General features: G+C 40.1%; 1 protein-coding gene across 1 annotated transcript in view; it reads left to right on the top strand.

Moving 5' to 3' along the window:
- The window catches only part of CDC14B (cell division cycle 14B), a gene marked incomplete at both ends in the record, with an annotated part of 43,826 nt that overhangs the window by 910 nt on the left and 20,951 nt on the right, over window positions 1-21,965 (top strand). The window contains 4 exons of the mRNA XM_084277999.1: window positions 7,201-7,294; window positions 8,286-8,361; window positions 10,163-10,255; window positions 20,922-20,998. Of these exons, the coding sequence (XP_084134125.1) occupies window positions 7,201-7,294; window positions 8,286-8,361; window positions 10,163-10,255; window positions 20,922-20,998 (340 nt within the window). The remainder of the gene's footprint in view (window positions 1-7,200; window positions 7,295-8,285; window positions 8,362-10,162; window positions 10,256-20,921; window positions 20,999-21,965) is intronic.

Raw genomic sequence — 21,965 nt, 5'->3', positions numbered from 1 at the left:
GCGTTGGATCGCGGCCGAAATCATTCTGGATGTAGGTGTTGAGCTCCCCGGCTAAACGACATGCTCGAGTTCAGTTTGCCCGAAAGCAAGCAAAAAACCTCAAACACCCCCCCACTTCCCCCCTCCCCTCCCCCAACTTTTAATGTCCTGTGTCTGAATCTGCGAGTTGCAGTATTTACGGGCGTCTCTTAAAAAAAAAAAAAACAACCGAGAAATAAACCTGGCTGAGCGCTTCCTTCCGAAGGACTGGCGAAGTCTGTAGGTAGAGGCAGTGAAATTGCAGGGAGCAGACGTGGTCAGAAGGCACTAACTAGTCTTACCTGTGTGCCACGAAATGGGGTTCCTTAGGTGAACAAGCGTGTCTCCCAGATAGCGCTGTGTTTAGAAGTCCGTAAGGTTTTGTTTGAAAATTGGGCATAGTGATTGAGGAAGAATGTAAACTCCCAAAGCACGCCAGATTCCTCCTCTTTAAAAGTTCTGGTGCTGTCAGGGAACAAAATCCTGGACAGCCCAGCCTAAAATGGAGCATTTTAGGCCTAATCTACACAGGGAAGTGTACTGGTATGCAGGACTGTAAAGCTACAGTAACTCTGTATTTTCTTGTAACTGCGTCCACTTAAGTAGGACACTGTGGTGGCATAGTTTTAAGGTTGCGTGTAGAAACCCCTCATTTGGCAGGTGATGACTTTCTGATAACAAAGCAATTTCACCGTTTCAGACTACTGCGCTGCCCTGTCCAGCTCAGATCTCCAGTGTAACAGGAGTGTGCATGGATCTGATGATACACATCTGGCATCAGCAGGCCCCTCAAATTACAGTGTTTTATCCTCCAAAGAAATGTTCTCCCATTTAAGTGTTTCAGTAGAGTACCTAGGCTTTGGCTTGTGGGGATTTTTTCAGTGGGATTTCACCACGTGCAGCAGTACACAGTATAACAAACTTGATTAAAATGCAGCAGATTATTTAGTAATATTTCATTTCCTCATGATAATTTTTTTTTTACTGTGTACAGCGGCCACTGTTTACAAGCTTCTAATAATGGAGTGATTATGGTCTAATTTTTATTATGCTGGTATGTCATATGTATTTTTTAAAAGAGAAACCTTAGTAAGCCCACAGGCTTACCTCTTTATTCAGCTGTTTTAGAAGTTATTTCAAGATTTGAACTGTCATTTCTGCCTTCTCATGCAGTTCTGAGAAAGGAATTAGTAGTTCTGGACTTAAAGCGTAAGGCCTCATTCATGCAAATGGACATATTTTAGCCTTTGTGAAGGCTGGGAGACCTGCAGTAGTTTATCTGCTTACAGAAACAGTGCCAAATTCATTAAGCACATTGCAGGCTACCCCCATTTTCATCTTCTTTACAAGATAGCAGTAGAAAACAAACCTGAATAGCTGTAAAAATTTATGGATCTTTGCTTGTGTGGTGTTATAAAAAGCAAAGTTTGTAATCCATTATTTGCATGTATTTTCCATATTTACTTACAGTAATCATTGCATTTCTTTCTCTTTTTTTTTTTTCCCTAATGAATTGTATGCATCAGCCATTATTTCAGAATCATTTTTAATCAGAATAATTTAAATATGTTTTTTTACTCTTAGGACTTGTTCAGGAAAACTATTCTTGTAAAGATTTGTTTGTTTTGGTCTGTTAAGCTGCATGGTAAGCCTTACCATTTTCTCTCTGTCAGCTAATGCATTAGGCTTGCTGGTATGAATTCAATTTGCTGGAACTGAATGCGTTTCTTCTGTTTATTAGAAGCATATTCCCATATCCTTCTGATCTCTGGAAAAAAAAAAAGTAATTGATCTAAAGAAAACGTAGCGATTCTGTGAAAGATTTCTCTGTCCTTAGCTGCTTTTCTTTGCCACTGTTGTTTTATTTTATAAATAAAATTTTAAAGGAAAAGTAGAATTACAATGCAGAAACCTCAAACAAAAAGTGCGTGTTTCTCTCTCACCTCTTTTCAAAGGTACTTTTGTTTACTTTTAAAATGAAGTACTACAATAACTATGCATTGCATTAAATTTTGAGTCTAACAACACTGTGGGGCATTTCTTGACCTTTTTCTTCCTGCTAAATGTATATCCATTTTGTTTACAGTGAGGAACTAATGTCTTAAAGAATGCTCTACTGTATATGCCTTTTCTTTTTTTACCTTTATTGAGAATTCTTTTACTTACACTGTCACTTGGAGATTTTATGAAATAGCATTCAGTTTCATACCTTCAGTGATAAGTGAGTTGGGTTTTTTTTGTTGTTGTTTTTGTGTTGGATTTTGTTTCGAACAATTGAGCTGTCTTGTGTTTTTTCCAGTATTCCTGCCTTGTCATTACAAACCTTGTGTGTTATGTAGAAAACTTACTTCTTTTCTTTTTTTCTGTAATGCTAAGGACACTTCTCCCAATTCTCATTAAGCTTTCCAACATTTTGACTATCAACATTTTCAATTAGCTTTCATTATGCAGCTATCTTGGTACAAAAAACTTGCATTTATTCTTTTATCAGTATGACCTCAATTACTTGCGAGTCTTTCTCAAAGCTAAGATTCCAAATATGAGTTTAAGGCTTTCAGAATCTAGTCCAGCACTGAGGGTGTATGTAAAGTAGTTGGGCGTATCAGACAAGACCAGCGGAGCAACACGGCGGTGTTCATCAGTTGTGACATGGCCCTGAAGTATTTTTTTCCATGGTTTTCTGTTAAGTAAAAAAGTTCCTTTAACTTTTTAGCGTGCTTTCATTTTCTTTATCAGAGTCTAGGCGGCTGTTCTTACTGCCAACTCCATCATTGCTTAAATGTGAAATATCGTAGCAATGACTGCGTGAATCTTTTCAAGGATAGAATGAGTAAAAAGAAAATCTTGTACGATTTGGGGGTTTTGTCTTGATGCTGCAGCAGAATTTGTCCTTTTTGGTGTCTTCCTGGCATTTTTGAGTCTTTTAAATCGAACACAACAAAAATAGCTTGTACTGGCTTTGAATTTAGAAATGCACTGCTCTTACAATCGTAAATAACTCCGTGCTTACATTCCTGGTAATACAAAACAGACTAACGTTGGGTTTTGTTGTACTGTCAGTCTCCTCCGAATTTCTCATCTACAGCGCCTGTTTAACAATAGAGCTGTAGAATTTCTCTCTCTATGAAATTATCTTTGCTGATCATATGCAGACTTGTCCTGCAGCGAGTGCCTGGTTGGTATTTAGCTGTCTTTTGAATTACTAAAATTTCTTTCTCCAAGGCCTGTGCAGCAGATCCCGAGAAGCATCAGGCACATTGAGAGTAAAAGGGAAGTTTATTTTGTCATCTCTATGCTCGCATTAACGTGGTTTTTGAAGTGGTAGCTCTCAGATTTCTACACATCTGTTTCCACAGAACACCGTAGATCTGAAAGAACAAGGAAAATGCTGTTCCTCCTGTGGGCACGCTGCAATCAGATGCGTGATTATTATAGCTTGTGTAGACATGCTTGTGCTAGCTTTAATCTCACTAGTTACATATCAGCAGTAGCAAAGCTGTGGCAGCGTAGTCCTTGGTTAGGTGCGTGCAGGCTCATTTTTTTTTGTACATTGGACGCTTACTCAGATTAATTGGACACAGTGACACCCATGTTTCTGTAACTGTTTTGTTATATGGGGCTAACAAAATTAAATGTAATTGAAGTATGTCTAACGTACTGCAGTCATATCTCCTAATTGCAGTGCAGATGCAGCCTGTGAGGCACTGAGCCCTACTCTGAGAGACGATTAGAAAGGTCTGCTCTAGTTTGATAGTTCTAAGATGACCTTTTATCAGAAATTCGCAGGAATCTGGAAGTGCTCAAGCACATAATATGTAAATGGAATACTAGCAAGCTAAAATTAGCAAAGGAAACATAAAAATAATAAGATTGAAGCCTGGCTTCTGCAGTCCAAACCTTTGTGGCATCCTGGTGAAATCAATTCATCAGTGCTCTGGTGTATTTTACGGATAAACCCTCATCCTGCAATCAGACCCTTAATGAAGGAATTCTCCTTCCTCAGCATGTGTTACTCCTGTTGAAAAATGAACACACTAATCCTTGGCTACTGTAAACAGAACTAGGAATGTGTTTGCAAAAAAAAAAAAAAAAGGTAAAACCAGACATGGTGAGTAATACAGCGTTTATCTGATATCGGAGTGGTAAACCAGTAGGAAGGTAAATACACTTATGGGAAAGGACTTCTCTGAGTAGCTCACTTCTAAAATCTCCCTATAGGAGACATGTTAAAAAGATGGAGCCTGCTGTTTACATAATAGGGAGCAATTGTTAGTGGTGCTCAGGAATGGACAGCTTGTCAGGATATTGGCATTTGACACACACTGCTCTTATTGTGAGGTAGTTCTGTAAATTCATTAAACTGGAGGCTCTTTCAGGTGTTACAAGAATAGCGACAATTAACACGATCCAGAGATGCCAGTGCAGAATTTAATGCCAGCAGCAATTCAAAAGGCCGTGTACACACTGTTCACTCAAGATAGGAATTCTTATTTTTGTTGGATGATTTTCAACAGCTGCAGAAGATTTTCAGTAAAAGTAGAAATGCTGCAGAAGCAAGTGATTCTCTTACTCAGAATCCTGTATAGAAGCAAAATGCTGGATTATTTTAGGTCTTTGACCTGTGCAAATGTATGTGTGTGGGTTTTTTTTCTTTTAATTTCAATTGTCCTTTTGTGTTTGAGGGTTTTGGATTACTCTTTGTATAGTGCCTTTGTATTTTCAAAAGTGATATAAAGTTCATGTGAAGAAGCTGGTGTGTAAGAAGGTAGCATGTCACTTTGGGCAGAATGGCTGCAGTATTCATACTTGGATATTGTTTGTGTACATGGAGAGCTCAGTCTAAGTCACTAATTAGACTGGATCTAAAGGACAGATGCCATCGAGGGAAAAATTCTGGCTGTGTATTCCCACTGTTAACCCATGTTGGGCGGTTCAGTGAGCTAACTCAGAGGAAAAGTTTTCCTTGTAAGGAACCCGGTGGCAGCTAGCCATTAAATCGGTTTAGAAGGAGTGAGAAATTGTACCTTGGGGCTGTACTGTGACGCGTGTTTAATCTAGCAATGCCAGTTTAAACACAATCCCTAGATCTCATATCCTCTCGGTTCTCCTTTCTGCCTTCCTCCTTTGCTCGAAGTCCTATGTCATTCCATTCTCTACCACCCCACCCTCACCCCTCCCCCCCACCCCAGTTAGCTTTCATTCTCAGGCCACGGGGAAGTAAACCAGCAAAGCAGCTTTCCCCCACACCCCCCACACCCCCCTTTTTTTTTAATTCTTTTTTTTTAATACTCTGCTAGGATACCTGTTAAAATTTCTGATTTGCACAAGTCTGCCCTGACACAGCACAGGGAGTAACACAGTGGTGGGGACACATGCAGGGGAGTTGTGCATAGCTGGGGCTCCTTCCACCCCCAAAGCGTGGGCTTAAACACTCTCCCTGGACAGAAAACTTGTTTTCTGTCAAAAAGTTTTCCCTGTAGCATATTTAGCATCCAGTTGGGGTATTGGTGGTCTTGATTCACCGCATGTATTTCCCTTTGTGGGTCAGTTTAATCCCCATGTAAAAATGCACAGCATTGTTGTAAATTTCATCCTTTGGCTTGTTTTCAGGAGAGGTTTTGATAAATGCTGGGAGCTGCAGAGGTTTCTAAGCAGGTAATGCACTTCCCAGCTAGAACTGCGGCCGCCGTGCCCGCAAGATGGGAGTATTAGAAATTAAATGGGCAAGTCCGGTGCCTTGCTTTTGCTGAGAGAGTGGGGAAGTAGATACCTGACTGGCCCAGGAGTATCTGTACATCCCACTGGTTGCACTTGAGCTGTAAATGTTTAAGCCAAATCACTCCCATCAGACTGCTGTTCCGCCGAAATCAGCCTTTACCGAATGTACTCATTTTGGTGACTGACGCCTGCCTCCGCCCCCTCAGAGGAGTGAGCACTGAGCGTGTGGAGCCTTGAACTACAGATGTGGGGACTCCTTCCGTGGCATACATCACAGCTGTTTTCAAGATGCAAATAATGGCTTCTAAGTGCAAGTAATGAAGGATTTTGTCTTGAATCGTGAAATTATCTTTTTCCCCGCTCTCTAGAAAAAAAACCCATACGGTTTATCAGAAATTATACTTTGAAATTGCATGCTTATGCGTAGGTGATTTGTTTTGATACTTGAGCAATATATCCCTTCCAGGCAATTAGTTTGCAAAAAATAAAATCCTTCCTGTTAGGTTTGAATTTTAATCCGTGTATTTTGCAATGATATTTTTTTCAGCAGGAGGAAGAAAAGTATTGCTGTGGTGCTGCAAGGCCTCAATTTTTATTGACCAATTACCGCAAACACAGCAATTTACAGCAGCAGCACAGTCGGTGTTTAAAGTTCACTGGGGCTACAGCTTCCCCAGCCATAAAAATAATTTATATCTATGGCATATTTCCCCCCCCCCCCCCCCCCCCCCCCTCCCCTCAGCTTAACAAAGGAAGCTGGGGCAGGCACAAAACGCCTCCTGCCCGCCGACTTGGAAAGGGCATCCAGGATGGGGATGCGGATGGGGATGCGGATGGGGATGTCCAGGTGGTGGCTGGGCTGGTGCTGCCATGGGCAGCAGTGGGCTGGCGCCTCGCCCTCTCGCGTTCCTCCGGCGTCTGTCGCCTGCCGGCTGTAATTGCGTGCCACGGCTGTCGAATCCGGAACGTTACAGGGAGGCGGGAGGTGCCTGCGTTTTCATCGCCAGCGTGCTGCTTCGCCGTGTGGTCCTGAATAGGCGCAGTGAGATGCTGAGGGATTTGTGGCTTACTGGGGGTGTGTGAACGTGTGCTGCTGGTATTCGGAGTGCAACAAGTGGGGTCTGTTGCCAAGAGGAGGTGGGTCTCTGCTTGGTGTCTGGGTGGCAGTTGGGCTCCTGCTATACTGCAAAGTCATCAAACAGGTAGCATTCCTGGGAACACTTGGGTTGGGGAAGAACACTAAAAAGCAGCAGATTACGGGAACACTGCTGAGCAAAAAGCCTCCATCTTTGTGTGCTGTGTTGCTTAACACTACAGAAATAATAATATCTAGTTTGATAATACTTAGAAAGAGACTTGGTTCATTTTAAACCATTTAAAGTTGTTCTGTTGACAGGTAATACCGCAGACTTCCAGCAGAAAAGTGTGATGTTTATGAAAGCTTTACATTTTCTTGTATTTCAGATCGCCTTTATTTTGCAATTCTCTGCCAAAAACCAAAGAGTGGAGCTGCAAATACCCATTATTTCTGCATAGATGATGAACTTGTATATGAGAAGTAAGTGCAGACTTATTTTTTCCTTTTTTTTTTAACAGAAATTAATTGGCTAGAATAACAGCAATGAGGAACCTGTCTAATTGACATTCTGTTTTTAAATGTAACTGAGAGAAACGTATCATTCCCATTATAGAACTAATTACATGAGTTTGGTCCTCTCAGGCTTATCTGCTCTCTTGATTTACACATTTTAGGTTGTTTCTTGGCTCCTCATTAGGATTTCTTAAAAAATTTTTCAAAGCAGAAGTTTTCATTGTGCTCATTCTTGTTAGAAGACACAGGAACGTGATGTAACGATATGTATTGAGAAGTGCATGCTGCCAAGCTGAAGGGGTTGCTCAACTGTTAAATGGAATGTCTAAACTTCCTAGAATAAGAGGGGGGAGGAAAAAAACCTGGAAAAACCAATTGAAGTCTTTATGAGCTGACAATGGATATATTATTTCCCTTGTAGTGAACAGTGTATGCCTTTGTACGTGCTCTGGAAGGCTACCGATCTACCGATGCTTCAAATATTTTTTACCAGGGGCGTGCATACTGGTTTTGAAATACTAATCAGTCTTTTTTCTCTGTGTCCACTTTCCTGTTTAGTTGACATGGTGATATTGGACAGACAGTTGGATTTGATCTTAGAGGTCTTTTCCAACCTTGAAGATTCTATGATTCTTTAGCAATACAATTGCCTTCTGTTAAAATAAAGATTTCGGGTTGCTCTTAAAATGGGGTTTCTAAACTGGTGTCACAGACTGATACAGTATTGAGAATTTTTCAAACTTTGAGTATTCCAGTTTGGTTTTGAGTGCAGGTGAGTGGAAAATAAAGACGTTTTAGGCCCTGCTTAAAGGTGTCAAAATTGTTTCCTCTAACAGAACTGCATCTGTGCAAGATGTATATGTTATTATTCCTTGATTTCTGTACCTAATTGGGGGAAAAAAAAAAAAAGAAGACATCTACAGAGGTCATGCAAAATTTTTCCCCTTTCTTCTTCCAGCTTCTATGCAGACTTTGGACCACTCAATCTGGCAATGGTCTACAGATACTGCTGCAAGCTAAATAAGAAATTAAAGGTGAAGCTTGTTTTTTTTATTCAATATTCTTGAGTTTTTAAAGAACAAAATTAAATGGGCTGAAATGGGGTTTGGAATTTGGGGATTTTTGTTGTTATTTTTGTTTTGTTCAGATGCTTTTCTGGGTTCCTAATCCAGCTAAATTTAGAATTTGAAGAGGTTTGGGATCAGGAATGAAAACCCATTTACCGTTAAGATCCAGGAGATGCACCGCTGTGGCGGTAACTAGTGCTAATCTCCTAAAAAATGTAGCTAAATGGCTACAGACTTACTTAAATGAAAAGTTGCCCTCCTGCAATTCAGACTTCTTGGCAATCTGCCAGTATTGACTGAGCGTGAGGGTGCAGTGCAACGCATTTTTGAAATTTTTTTTGTTCCACTTGAGTTTCTTTTCTGGTCCTGACATCTCTTTGGTAAGAAGCTACATTTGGTCTTTGATAGCATTCATGGCATTGTCCCGAAGGAGACTGCCGTGCTCCTACTGCAGATTATCTCCTCTGAGGGGGGCTCTAATTTTCAGGATTGGGTCTTGATAGCGAATAGTGTCTTTAAAACAGAAAATTCCTATATTAATTAACATGAATTACTTCAAGTTAGTTGACCTCTAACAGATGTTGGAGTATAAAAGCTGTTAGGCAGATAAAACTTATTAGCATTAATGTTAGTCGCAGTTTGTCTCTTCAAAACTGCTTAGATCTTGAAACTGCCACTGAACTGTGAAAATTGGGAAGCATACAGAACACCGTAGTTTAACAGAGATTATTTTTTTTCTTCATGCTTGTCACTGCTATTAGTTTGCATAATTCAGATATGCTTTGTCCCTGTGGCACTATGAGCAGGTTTGTCAGAGACAAGATTCCCTGATTTTTGTTTACAGGATGCTCTGAAGCAACAAAAAGTCTATATTATAATGCTTTTGAATAATCTTACGTTTGATGCTGGAGAGGCATGTTAGGGTTGCTGAGAACACACTGCAGCAGTCTGTGGCTTATTTATCTTGAATGTGTCGAATAGTATCTGAGCAAGTAACATTGCTATTTAAATAGTGACATTTTATGATAAGTTGATCAAAGTATACAGTTTCAAGTGCATCAACATTTGTTGCAAGAAGCAATTCAGTGTTAGTTTTTGCTGGCACCACAGAAGTAAGTGCCCTTACTATTGGCAATGCCATTCCACCCCCTTTCTACAATAACTGGAAAAACTACATGCCAAACTGAGATAAAATTTGTAAAAGTTATTATAATAAAGTTTAGAAATGCTTTCGAAATATTTTAATCTAAGCATATATTTCAGGTGGTTCTGATCCTGAGACAGAACTACCAGTTGATTTGTCTAGAGTCAGGTTTCCTTTAAAAGTAAAAAGCCCTCTAAATTCTGCTTTCAACACTACTGTGACTTCAATATTGAGTCATAGACTAACATGTTGGAAAGGACCTTGATCATCTGGTCCAACCTTTCTCAGCAAAAGCTATCTCTAGATAAAAGCACTTTCTAGACAAGATGACCCAGCACCCTGTCCAGCTGAATCTTTCAAGTGTCCAGTGTTGGGGATTTTACCACTTCCCTGGGAAGATTATTCCCTTGCATACTGAGAAAAATACTGGGACAATCTAGGTAGGGATACAATAGTCTTCCAAAGGTTTTGAGGGACTAGTCTACTTGGTTCTAGTCTACTTGGTTCTCTGAGTACAGGTGTCAGAAAGCAGGTGAGCAGAGACTTGCACTCCTCTGACTTTATAAAAGAAGATCTTGAAAGTCTAACATGCAAAATCATAATCTTGTTCATTTCTTGATACAGTCATTTTCATTGATAAGGAAGAAAATAATTCATTATACTGGCTTTGATCAGAAAAAACAAGCAAATGCTGCATTCCTCATAGGCTCCTACGCAGTAAGTATTTAAATTTTTACAATACACCAGCTTGCTAAATGTGTTCATTTTTTTCATACTCAATTTTTAAAACATCAAGATTAAAACAATTCTTTTCTCTTGAATAATCTTCCTGCTAATCTATTTTATAGTAATGTACCACATACTGAGACAGTTTTTAAAGTCTAGCAAGTATGTGAATGGAGTTCTGTGGCTTTGGCTTGTTACTGCCGTCTGTGCTACTAAGAAATAAGAGTGCCACTGGAAAAAACCCAACATTATGAATATTTTCATTTAGAAAAAATGACTGCTTCTTAATGTATTTATTTTTCCCCACCCACACATATACTGTGGTTTTTTTCTTCTTCAAAATAGAGAAATAGTATCTATCACAAAGTATAGAATATAACTTCCCATTATATGCATGTTTAAATATACCTTATCTCCCCCAGCTGCTGCTTTGTAAGGTCATCTCTTCAGTTAATGTAGGAGAAGGAGTGAGGCCGTGTGGTAGGCTTAGGTCTGGTATAAAGCCTGAGAATGTACAAGGTGGATGAAAATGGGTTCAGCCAAGTCCTCTACTGAACAGGGGAGAATGAATGGCTTTGCATCACTAGTGCACCTAGAGAATCAGTGTGTGATACACACAAGTGTAGTGAAAGGATTAAATGCTGAATGCTCCAGGATGAAAAATGTGATGCACCATACTTATATTCTGCTTTGACTTGTAACACACCTAAATTTGTAACCATTTCTCTTGTTTACTGAGTAATAAAAAGAAGTGAGAACCTGTGTGTTCTTTGATGTTGGAGATTTGAGGGGTCAGAGTTCATGTAACCTTAGGTCACTCCTATTTGTTAGCTGCAAAGCTGTGCAGCGTTTGCTGTGATGCTGGCAGTCTCCTTGCTGTCTCTCTGCATCACACAGGAGGTGCATTTCCTGCCCTCCAGGGTTTCTCTGTTGCATACTTTCTATAGTACTTACAACAAATTAAAAACGAGATTTCAGTGCATGTCATTCTTGTTATTTGCAACACAGAGGCTTAGGAATATTGCTGTTGACCTTTGCATTCTTAAACCACTTGGAAACTGGCAGCATGAGTTATTAACTTGTACTTGTTTACAGTTAAGTCATTATGTTGACAAACAGCTGCAGCTTTTAGAAATACTCCTTCCTAGTCACTCAACTAACTGGAGGCCCACGGAGCCAGAGAGGGCTGACTTTATTTGGAAGGAAGTGGATTTTGGTTTTCCCTGTGCTCTTCTTCTGAATATGTGTAGAAGTATTGTGCAGCACAGCAGCTGACATCTTGTGAAGGATCTGTGGTATGGAAAATTAACTAATGGCAAAACAGTCTGATAGAAAAATACTGTAGTTGACTGTGTAAAACTATGCAAAAAACCGAACACAAAGCTTACTGCTGATCATCTGGTAGTCCCGCCACCTTGTGATAAGAGTATGTCACTGAAGTGAAATGCTTGGACAGGCTTGAATAAAGATCCTCAGATTAATATCATACAATACTTTGGGTTGGAAGGGACCTCAGAAGTCATCTAGTTCCAACCCCCCTGCCATGGGCAGGGACATCATCCACTAGACCAGGGTGCCCAAAGCTGCACCCAACCTAGCCTTAATGGCCTCCAGGGATGGGGCTTCCACAGCCTCTCTGGGAAGCCTGCTCCAGGGCCTCACCACCCTTATAGTAAAGAATTTCTTCCTAACATCTAACCTAAACCTACCCCCTTTCAGCTTGGAGCCATTGCACCTTGTCCTATCACTACACTCCCTGGCGAACAGTCCCTCTCCCACTTTCCTGTAGGATCCCTTTTAAGTATGGGTACACTGCAATTAGGTCTCCCTGGAGCCTTCTCTTCTCCAGGCTGAACAAGTCCAGCTCTTGCAGCCTTTCTTCACAGGAGAGGTGCTCCAGCCAACCCTCTGATCATCTTTGTGGCCCTTCTCTGGACTCGTTCTAACAACTCTACATCCTTCCTATACTGGGGACCCCAGAGCTGGATGCAGTACTCCAGGTGGAGTCTCACAAGAGCAGAGGGCCAGAATCACTGCCCTTGACATGCTGGCCACGCTGTTCCTGATGCAGCCCAGGACACAGTTGGCCTTCTGAGCTGTGAGGACACACTGCCGGCTCATGTTGAGTTTGCCATCGATCAGCATCCCCAAGTCCTTCTCCTCAGGGCTGCTCTCAATATGTTTGGACTATGACAGTCCAAAGCAGGGAAATTAAAAATGGAGGTTGTTGGACAGAGGAGTGGACATTTTTTGTTTCAGAGAACTGCAGTGAAGGGGGTGGGAGTTGCAGAGTACAGAAAGAATGCTAACAGGTCCAGCTGGAGTATGACACGAGACTGTGACTGATGCCAATGCACATGAGAGGGCTAGTTGCAGACAGCTGGCATATGTCAGAATGGCACTAGTCAAAATTTCAGAGTTCAGAGACTTGTGCTTAGGTTATGGCATTGTACAGGTTGAATATTTAAGCACTTTCCCTTAAGACTGATGGCTGAGTGGAGCACTACGTATTAGTCCCCTCCTTGAATGGGGGTGGTGGTGTCTGTTTTGCATAATTGCAAGTCCTAGATGCGGAGGCAGCTCTAGCTAGATGGTGATTTTCTTTCCAATGCAACAGACTTTGGTTTTGGTGCTGCTTTTTTTATAAAGTAGAGTACAATTGCTTCCCCACATGATGTGGGAGTGTTTTCAGTTGAAGGAAGATCACAGAAGAAAGACTGTTGCCCTGAGGCTTACTTTTTACCCTGGCACCCTTTGATGATCTTCCATGAAGAGGCAGGCTTGATTGCAGCACTCACTGCTGAAGTGTTAAGACATCCATGTCCTGCCTTTCTGCTTTTTGAAGGGAGAATTGGACTGTCGTCTGCGGGGCAAGCAATGGCATAGAATCTTTTCAGAATGCATGATAAATATATGTCTATAAGCGTATTTCCTGACTGAAAGGAAATACATTGAGGCCTCCTCTATTTTAAACACATGTAGGCTTAAGCAGCCACCTACTTCTTCAGTCTAGACTGCTTTGCTTTTTGATGAAGAAGGATCCATCCAGCTGTTGGTCAAAACTTGGAGTAGCTTTTCTGTAATTTTTTATTAATCAGACTGTGTCCTGTCAGTAATGCTCTTTGCTGTTTGAACTGAGTATCAACGTTTCATTTCTGATTCCTTAACAGTGTAGGTGGTAGTTTGCCACTGTATTTTTTTTTCTTATTTGATTTCAGTTTGTGGGGTTTTTTATCTTCATGCTGGGTTCCCATTTCAGCAGTTCACGTTAGGCTGAGGAACGTGCATCAGGTTGGAGGAGCTCAGGTGGGAAAAGCAAAGAAATCCTTCACAGACTTAGTTGTTAAAATAGTGGTCTTTAATAACGTCAGCATATTTTTAGGTGCAAGGTGCTCTGGAGGTGCAGGTGCCTTAAGTTACTTGTTAGGAGTAACAGGCTGCAAGGTTTTCAGGAGTAGCAGACACAGTAAGTGTGGTTTTTTTGGTTGGTTTTTTTTTTTAAACACAGTCACATTTTAACACATAACTACATTAAACTGTAACTGTAAATAACTAGTTCTCCTCTGGAACTTGTATGTCCTCATAAACATGCAACATTTTTATGCTAGCAACTTCCAAGCCTGTTGCTTTAATGGCTTGTTTAACTTTAGATTTGCATGCTTAAACAGAATGTGATTTGACTTCTACTTAAAGGAACTGGGATATATTAGCATATGATGTATCATTCAATGTCTTTTGTTTAGATATAGACGCATGTGTATATATCATGTGGGGATATGCTCATTTTGACCTCTACAGCAATTACTGAAGTCTTCATTAACTGCGGTGAAGTGTGAGGGCAGCTGTTAGTGGTCTGGTTTACAAGCAAAGTCTGTTCCCGGTATTTCCTTCACAGTTGGTCCATTTTAATGTTTACCTACCCCCTGCCTTCATCTAACTTGTCTGTCTTTCTTCTCCAGTGGAGATAGTTTCTGTACTCTCCAGGCTACACACTTCTTTTCTCCCCTCTCCAGCATCTGCTGCTTCCTTCCAGGTGTACTTTGATGTGACAGCGCAGCCTAACTTAAGTTACAGGGCTCTTTAGCATGGCATGACCTTCACAGTGAAGAACAAAGTTTTCAAATACATTGTTACATATACAGTTTTAGAATGAAATATGAATTTTTAAAGTAAATCTTAACAGTTTCAATCTTAATCCCTCTATTGTTCATCTTCCATCTATTTTAATTCTGTATTTTCTTTCATTTTTACAGATGGTATACTGCATAATGGGAATAATACTCTCCTGTGTAGATTAACATAAATTTAGCACGTTTGGCCACACAAAGGATAGCCAGAATTTGTGTGTTGGGGTTGAATGTTTACACATAATATGGGCGGAGGGGGTGAGGGTAAAGAAGGGGGGGTTCGGGGAAACCCTTTGTTCTTCACCTTTTAAAGAAAAATTGCTTTTCCTTGGAAGCTTTCTGCAATGTTCAGGCCTTACCACTCTACCAAAGCAGCAGTGATCTTCTGAGTTGATCTCTACAGTGGCTTCTCTTGATTTTCACCAGGACTTGGCTATGGGTGAGGAAAGTCTGCTTCTTCCATCATTGCTCCTTCTATATTAAGAAAGAAAATGTACCCTCTGTGCCCTGTCCACCCAATTCCCAAGCTCCCCCCTCTCCCCTTGGCTGCATTAACTTAGTGTTTTTTTTCTCAGGCTTGGCACTTATTATGTACTTGGAGGGTGACCCTCCGAGGGTACCGCCCCATGAACTGCTGTAATTCAGGTCATCTTCTCCAGGATTCATCTCTGTACTTTGTCTATTTTCTCATCTTCTTTCTTCAGGGTAAGCAGTGTTTCCTTCATCTGTTCTGGTCCATAGTACTGGGGTTTTTTGTCTTCAATTTGCTAGTGTCCTTCTTTAGCTGTGGGCCTGGTGCTGGGTAGAAGCTGGAGGTTGCAGACACAATTAGCACGTTCCTGCGTGATGCTGAGCTGCTCTGTTCTTACCTCTGCACTTGTAGAATTATCTCTGACTAAGCTGTGTGAAAGCAAGCAAACCTGTTTGTTTAGTGGTCTGGGCTTGGTGGTGGTGAATGGGTAACAGCCACAGCGCATGGTAAACCATGTTTACCCTCAGCTGTGTGAGAGGCACTTGTGCTTGACAAGAGAGTAGCAGAGGTGAGATGGACAAAGTACCGGCCTTTTGTTGAAGCAGAAGTTGGCTTGAGTCTTTTGGTTTTCTCTGCGTTTGTGTCCTCTAGAAAGCTACCTTCTCTGAAATGTATTTGGGAAATCGTGAGTAGCCTTCATGACAGCAGCTTTTCCTGCTGTTTATACTAGGCTCTTCCTCACGATGCTCTTACAAGACTGCTTGTCTCCACAGGAGAAGAGAAGCTGCTCTTTGGGATTCCCTCACTATGATACTAGCTTGATTTCTTAGCTATTCTGACCTACTGATGTGCCTAGCCCAGCCAGTTCCCAGATAATAAGGTATTCTATACCTCCCCTCCACCTTTTAAAAGGTAATTGGAGGTTTCTTGGGTTTGTTTATGATGAACAAAGAGAGTTGCCAGAGACAGGCAGTTATTCCCTCTCTGCCACTTCTATCCACTTAATGACTGTGTTTCTGCTAATGAAGGGGCTGTTGGCCACATGTTCATTTCTTCAGTGCACCACAAATACATACAGGAAGGTTTTTAATTCTAATGCACTTCTATTTTGATTTTGCTATATTTGACCTTTTCTTCTGATGAATATTGCTAGAAAATTTAATGTATTAACTATTATATCTAATGGATGTTTTAATGAAATAAAATATCTGATACTTTTAAGTTATAGTAAAATTATGCACATATGTGAGCTTCTCTTTGAGTCTGGTCACACACAGTAGTTACTTGTTCAGAATGGGTGGGCTGTGATTATTTGTAGTTTACAGAAGTTCAGGCTATTTTCAGTGAGTGACATGTTTGGAACATAGTTATATTGCGTGAAATTTGCTTGTAAGCAGTTTACAATTAATCATCTCTTTATTTTCTTGCTTTTTAAGACAGTATGGTTGGTAAAATGTGATTTAGGTAGCAACTTTAAGTAGATTTTGCAGTTAGGAGCGAGCCGGTGGATAAACTTGATTATACTAAGCACATCATAGATGTGCATTTAAAGTGCTATTTACAGACTTGAGTTGATATAGTTTCTAACAGTACAGCATATTTAAATATCCTATTTAATTTTCCTGAAAAAGCAAAAAGCAATAGACTATTACTATCAAACGTGTTTTGTCTTGCATGCAGCATTACTATTTCACTTCGCAGTCCCATGTAGTGAAGGTAAGATGCCTTTTTCAACCAAAGCCTCCTCTCCTTTTCTACCAGGAACACCTCTTACCCTATTGTGAATACCCATTTTGATGGTTGTAACGCTAAGCTAGGAAAGCTTGGTTTAAAAACCAAGGGCTGCTTTGAAAACACTAATGTGAATCAGACAGTAAGATGGCTTGCTAAAAGAACTGTCATTCTGTGGTTGATTTTAAATGCTCATAAATAAAGACTGGGTTGCCTGGTCTGGTAAGCCCTTCTGTTACTTTCAGCGAACATTATAATGGCTGTTTGACTACACAGCAATGTTGGCAGGAGAAGTGCTTGAGTGCACCTTTCCCAGTACTCAACGCTTGGATGGTTCTTGACCATTCACAGAGCTGCCTGCAGTTCCTTAATTAGAAACAGATGTCCTAAATGAAAAGGATGATTAGAGCAATGTTAATGGTTCAACTGCTAATAGCAAATTTCTGGCTGTATTTTGAAATTCAGTAGGATTTTTTTTTTTTTTTGGTATGCATTAAGAAAGCAAATTTCTAAACTATTGGTACCCAAGTGTGATAAAATGGTATGTGGTTTTGGCTTGAAAGTTGTCAGCTCCTTATAGTAATAGTTTTTCTGGAAGGCACTTCAGTGAGAGATTTGTAAAGGATTTAAATAGTTTTTCCATGTGTATTTGTATGTGTGCATGTAGATGTGTATGTACGCCCGTTTGCACTTACATATGATATGTAGGTATATTCTAAAACTGATGCAGCTGTACTTGTGGATTATTTATTTTGGGTCTGCTGCATCTTAAGTTTTCAAGCTTCTTTTTTTTTTTTATTTTTTATTTGCCTGTCCCACAGGAAAGGAGGGAGCCCCTTGGGAAATCAATGTAAAATTCTAATAGCCTTTCTTCCACTTTTATATACAAGGATGGACAAAAACTATCATAGAAAGTACCTGCTTCTGCTAAATAACATTTAATACCTTTTCTTGAAATTTGTTGTAGTATTTTTCATCTTTCTAATAGTACTTCTTGTTGGTTGCTTTACCACAGCATCATTTAGGTTGGAAAAAACCTTTAAGATCATCAAGTCCACCCATAAACCTAACACTGCCAAGTCCGCCACTAAATCTGTCCCTAAGTGCCACATCTGCTCATCTTTTAAACTTACACTTTTTCAACATAAGAAAAGGACTGTATTTGTGAAAGTTTCCATCATCTTAGAAAGCACAGCAGAAACATAACTTTTAATCCACATCTACACAAACTGGTTTCAGCTGTTGAATATTTTGATTTCTGGAGGTTATGTCTTTTCCCATTTCCCCTCCTTCCTCCACTACATACCACAGGAATTTATGTCTTTGTTTTGCTATTCCTTAGATCAGCATTTCCATTCTCTTTTCTGAAACTTCAGTTCTGCTTATTGCCTCAGAAAGTCCTCCTCTCTTCCAACACATGCATCTGCTACAGGTCCCTCTGATCACTTACTTTTTCTCTCAGTTACTGGCTTTCTTTAGTCCTTCTTCACCCACGTCATTACAATGAAATTGTTTATCTTTAAGGTTTAGTGGCTTCCTCCTGGTCAGAAACAGTATTACATACAGTTATGTGTATAGTTATAGATACACAACTGTATTACGTTTTTTATCTGTGTCAGGAGTATGTTACTGAAGTGAGTCTTAAATCCTGCTCACTTCACAGAGCAGTCTGGGATCAATCCCTACACATAATGTGTGTTCAGTCCCCGGGACAGACTAGGACTAGCTGTTAAGGTTAAAAGCTTCTGGAAGCATGTAGTGCCGATGACAGATACTCAGGGCTGGCTGTCAGCCTGCAGATGCATTTCTGCTGGTGCACACTGTTTCCTAATGCAAACGTGGCTTCTGCTGCCTTGACGTTGGTTGCTTCCCTGGGCCTCGCTATGCCTTCCCTTGTTCCTTCAGTCTTACTGGTTTCCATAGCTGGAATTTGGTTTACCCACAAGCTGAACCCAGGCTTGCCCTTGTTCAGTCTCCACCCAGCCTTACTTGCAGCCAAGATTTCTCGCTGGGTGCTCTCTTGCCATCTTAAGCTGTGATGGCAACTGATCCTATCTCCACTGGGACTCTCATAGCTTCTTGTGTGCCAGGATACCTTCCTTGGTAAATAAGTATCTGTTTATGGTCTTTCCCATTCTCTGTAGAGACTGAATGCCATTCCTCTCTTTTGAAGCACTCCACACCATTCAGATACCCTCATACTACCCAGATACTTTTTTTTGTGTGTAAGCCCCTTTTCACTGTGAACACCATCTGAACATTTCATCAACTGCTGTCCCAATAGCTGTTCACGTGGAGCATCTTGTGTATGTAGTGGTACCATAGGTGAAGCGTCACAGGATCTATTAAAGAAAGTTCTGAGAAATCCAACGTTTTCAGTGAATATGCAGTATATTGCTTCAGTTGTAAAGGAAGTACTGCATATTTTTTGCTCAGTAGGCTGTCCACACTGAAAAATGCTGTTTTCTTGCAGTGTCCTTTTTGTACACATCTAACTATGGTAGTCATTGGATTTCTGTGTCAAAATCAGGTTGCCTTTTTCAGGTGTCCTCATACATAGCGAGTGTTCGTGTGACTGTGTTAAGGAACATCCATGCACACACATGCACATGTGTTAAAATGGTGTTTCTGGCAGTTTCACTGGTAAATGCAGTTTCCAAAGCTGGACCTGTGCTTAAAAACTAATGTGTTTCAGTATACTGTAATGTTACTTGGACTTATTTTAATACAGCACTTAACATTGTGGGAAAGACTTGCCTCTTGTGGCTGTTAGATTTGCAAACAGTTGCTTCTGCTTTGAAGTATTGTTTTTTAAATAGGCTGATAAAAGCTCAGCTGAGATACAGGAGAAATCCTGGACCTTTCTAAGACACGTGTTTACAAGATTCGCTACTACAGCCTTCATTTCTGTTTGTCTGTTGTGTAAGTAGTACTCTCTGTATGTTGCCTGTACATATGCACATGTACACGCACACCCACCCGCACTCCCCATGCGATTTTCATTACTTAACCAAACTATTTAAACAAGACAGATGTTTCTTCCTTTGATTTTGGTAATTGCACAGGAAGAATGCTCAGAAAAGAACACAGTAATTGAATCAGAGGGAAAACACCTGTTGCCAAGTATGTTTTATCTCTCTAAGATATGTTCCAAGCTGGGTTTGTTTTGGGGTTTCTTTTTTTAGCCACATCTGTTCAGCCTCCCATTCTCACCTCATAAGAATGGCCACACTTAATTTTTTTTTTTTTGTTATTTTTAATAAAAGCTCTGTTAATAACCTCTAAGGAAAAAAGTTAATTTTTGTGAATGTAAATGATGTAAATAATTTTACTGAAAGTTATTAAAAAAACCCACTCAACCTTTCCATGCTGTGTTAAAGGTTAATTTATGCAATATTTATGCAATATTGAAGAAAAAGTGTGAACTTGAAGTTACTGAATATCGACCTATTAATGACAGCTTAATACTTGTTATCTCCTGGCCATGCTAGGGGTAGTATCTGATGGTCTTGGGAGACATGATTTACATCTAAGAAGGGTCCTATAGTGCGATTCTTTAAGGCGACCTGAGTATTAGAGGCTATCCAGGAATGTTGTGATGAAAGACCATATGATATTTGTTGTGAGTTGGTCTCTGAATTCTTTTCTGAGTGTTTTTGATAGTAGAAATTTTGGTACCTGGTGCTTAAATTATGTTACTTCGTTCTGTTCTTAGGATTTTGCTTCTGAAACTACAGATACTTTTGGGTTTGGTTTTTTTTTTTCTTTTCTTTCATGGCATCTGGATTTAGTTACTGTATACTGGCTCACCAGTGAGGAGGAGGAAGCACAAGATTTGGAGTAATGCAAATGTACTGCTTTAGGAAAATCAAAGCATACATGAATTACAGTTTTAATCTTGTCTGCTGAGTGTACACACTGTTCTGTAGACCAGATTATTCATAGCTTTGCTGATATCTCTGTGGGGTTTTGTTTTGATTTTAATCTTAAAAGCTTAATTAAAAAAAATAAATCTACAGACTGGTCCAGAAGAGTTGCAGTAGAAACATGTAAGAATCCAGACGGACAGAAAGTTTTTTCACCGTAGCCTACAGCTGAACAATGCCCTCACAAACCTATCAATTTTGTTTAAAAATTATATATTCCTGCAGATTGAACAGTATGTTATGGTTTATGAGTTCTATTGTTGCCCACTTGCAGAATTTTTGAGCTCTGTGATGATTAATTATGCCTTCTGAAATTAAAAAAATGACTTGAAGTTATTAATATCAATCTTAAAACAGCCTTTTTATTTTCTTTTTTTGTCTTTTTTTTTCCACAAAAATAGATAATATACCTGAGAGAAACCCCAGAAGACGTGTACAGGCTTATATTGACGGGAAGCATTTCCTATCTTCCTTTCAGGTAAATGACAAGTCTTGGAACTTTCTGTACTGTGGTAACTTGGAGAAGAATGTATCATTTAGCCGTAGTAATTTGGGTTGGAGGGTTTTTTTACTAAAGCTTTAACACATGACACGTTCACAAGCTGCCCTTGGAGTGCAGACTGCTGAACAGGGGTGTTAGCAGCCGGTACTGAAGTAGACTGACAGAAGGTGAAGGAGCCATGCTGCTTTGTACACACTCCTGTTGAGCTTTTTGATCTGCATTGCTTCTCACTTGGCAGTCTGGTTTTGTGCCAATAGTTGATAGCTAAATGTATTGAAATACCTGTCATTTATCACAAATGGCTTGCAATACTTCTAGCACTCCCATTTTTCTCACTTGCTGAACTTATGAGGCAACCTGCACCTTTGGGCATTAAAAAATGCTAGCTTAACTAGCTAGCATTTTAGTGTAACTTTAAAATATTTCTTTTTACCCATGAGGAAGTGTGGAAAACCATTGGTTCATGGCTGCTTAACCTGGAGGGAATGCAATCCTAGTTGTTTCAGACCACAGACTTCTCTTTGCGATATATGCTTAACATAGCAAATAAAGTCAGTCTGTCGTGCAGAGGAACAACTTCTTAATTTCTTCCAAAGAAAGGTTTCTGAAAGTTGGGCAGATCTAATGTTCCATCAGCTGCCACAATATGCTGAAAGGAATGACCAAAAAATGTTTTAGAAAGCAAGCTTACTGTCCAGTTGTATTGTTATGGGGTGGTTAATTCAGTCCTTGCTTGTTTGAGTTTGCTAGCTCTCTTGTTATAAATGGGCTTTTGGTGGTTTGGATTTCCATTACTTCTACCTGACACATCCACAGAATAATGGTGTAGTAGCAGCTCTCTTTAGTTGCATACTTCCATCATCCTGTTTCTCACTTTTGAATTCCATTTTTTTATCCCCAGAAGACCAAAGGACCTTGTTAGGTTTGTTTTGAAGTACTATAA

The sequence above is a fragment of the Gallinula chloropus genome, assembly GCF_964237585.1.
Source record: "Gallinula chloropus genome assembly, chromosome: Z".
Lineage (NCBI taxonomy): Eukaryota > Metazoa > Chordata > Aves > Gruiformes > Rallidae > Gallinula > Gallinula chloropus.
This window is presented reverse-complemented; position numbering and strand designations above follow the sequence as displayed.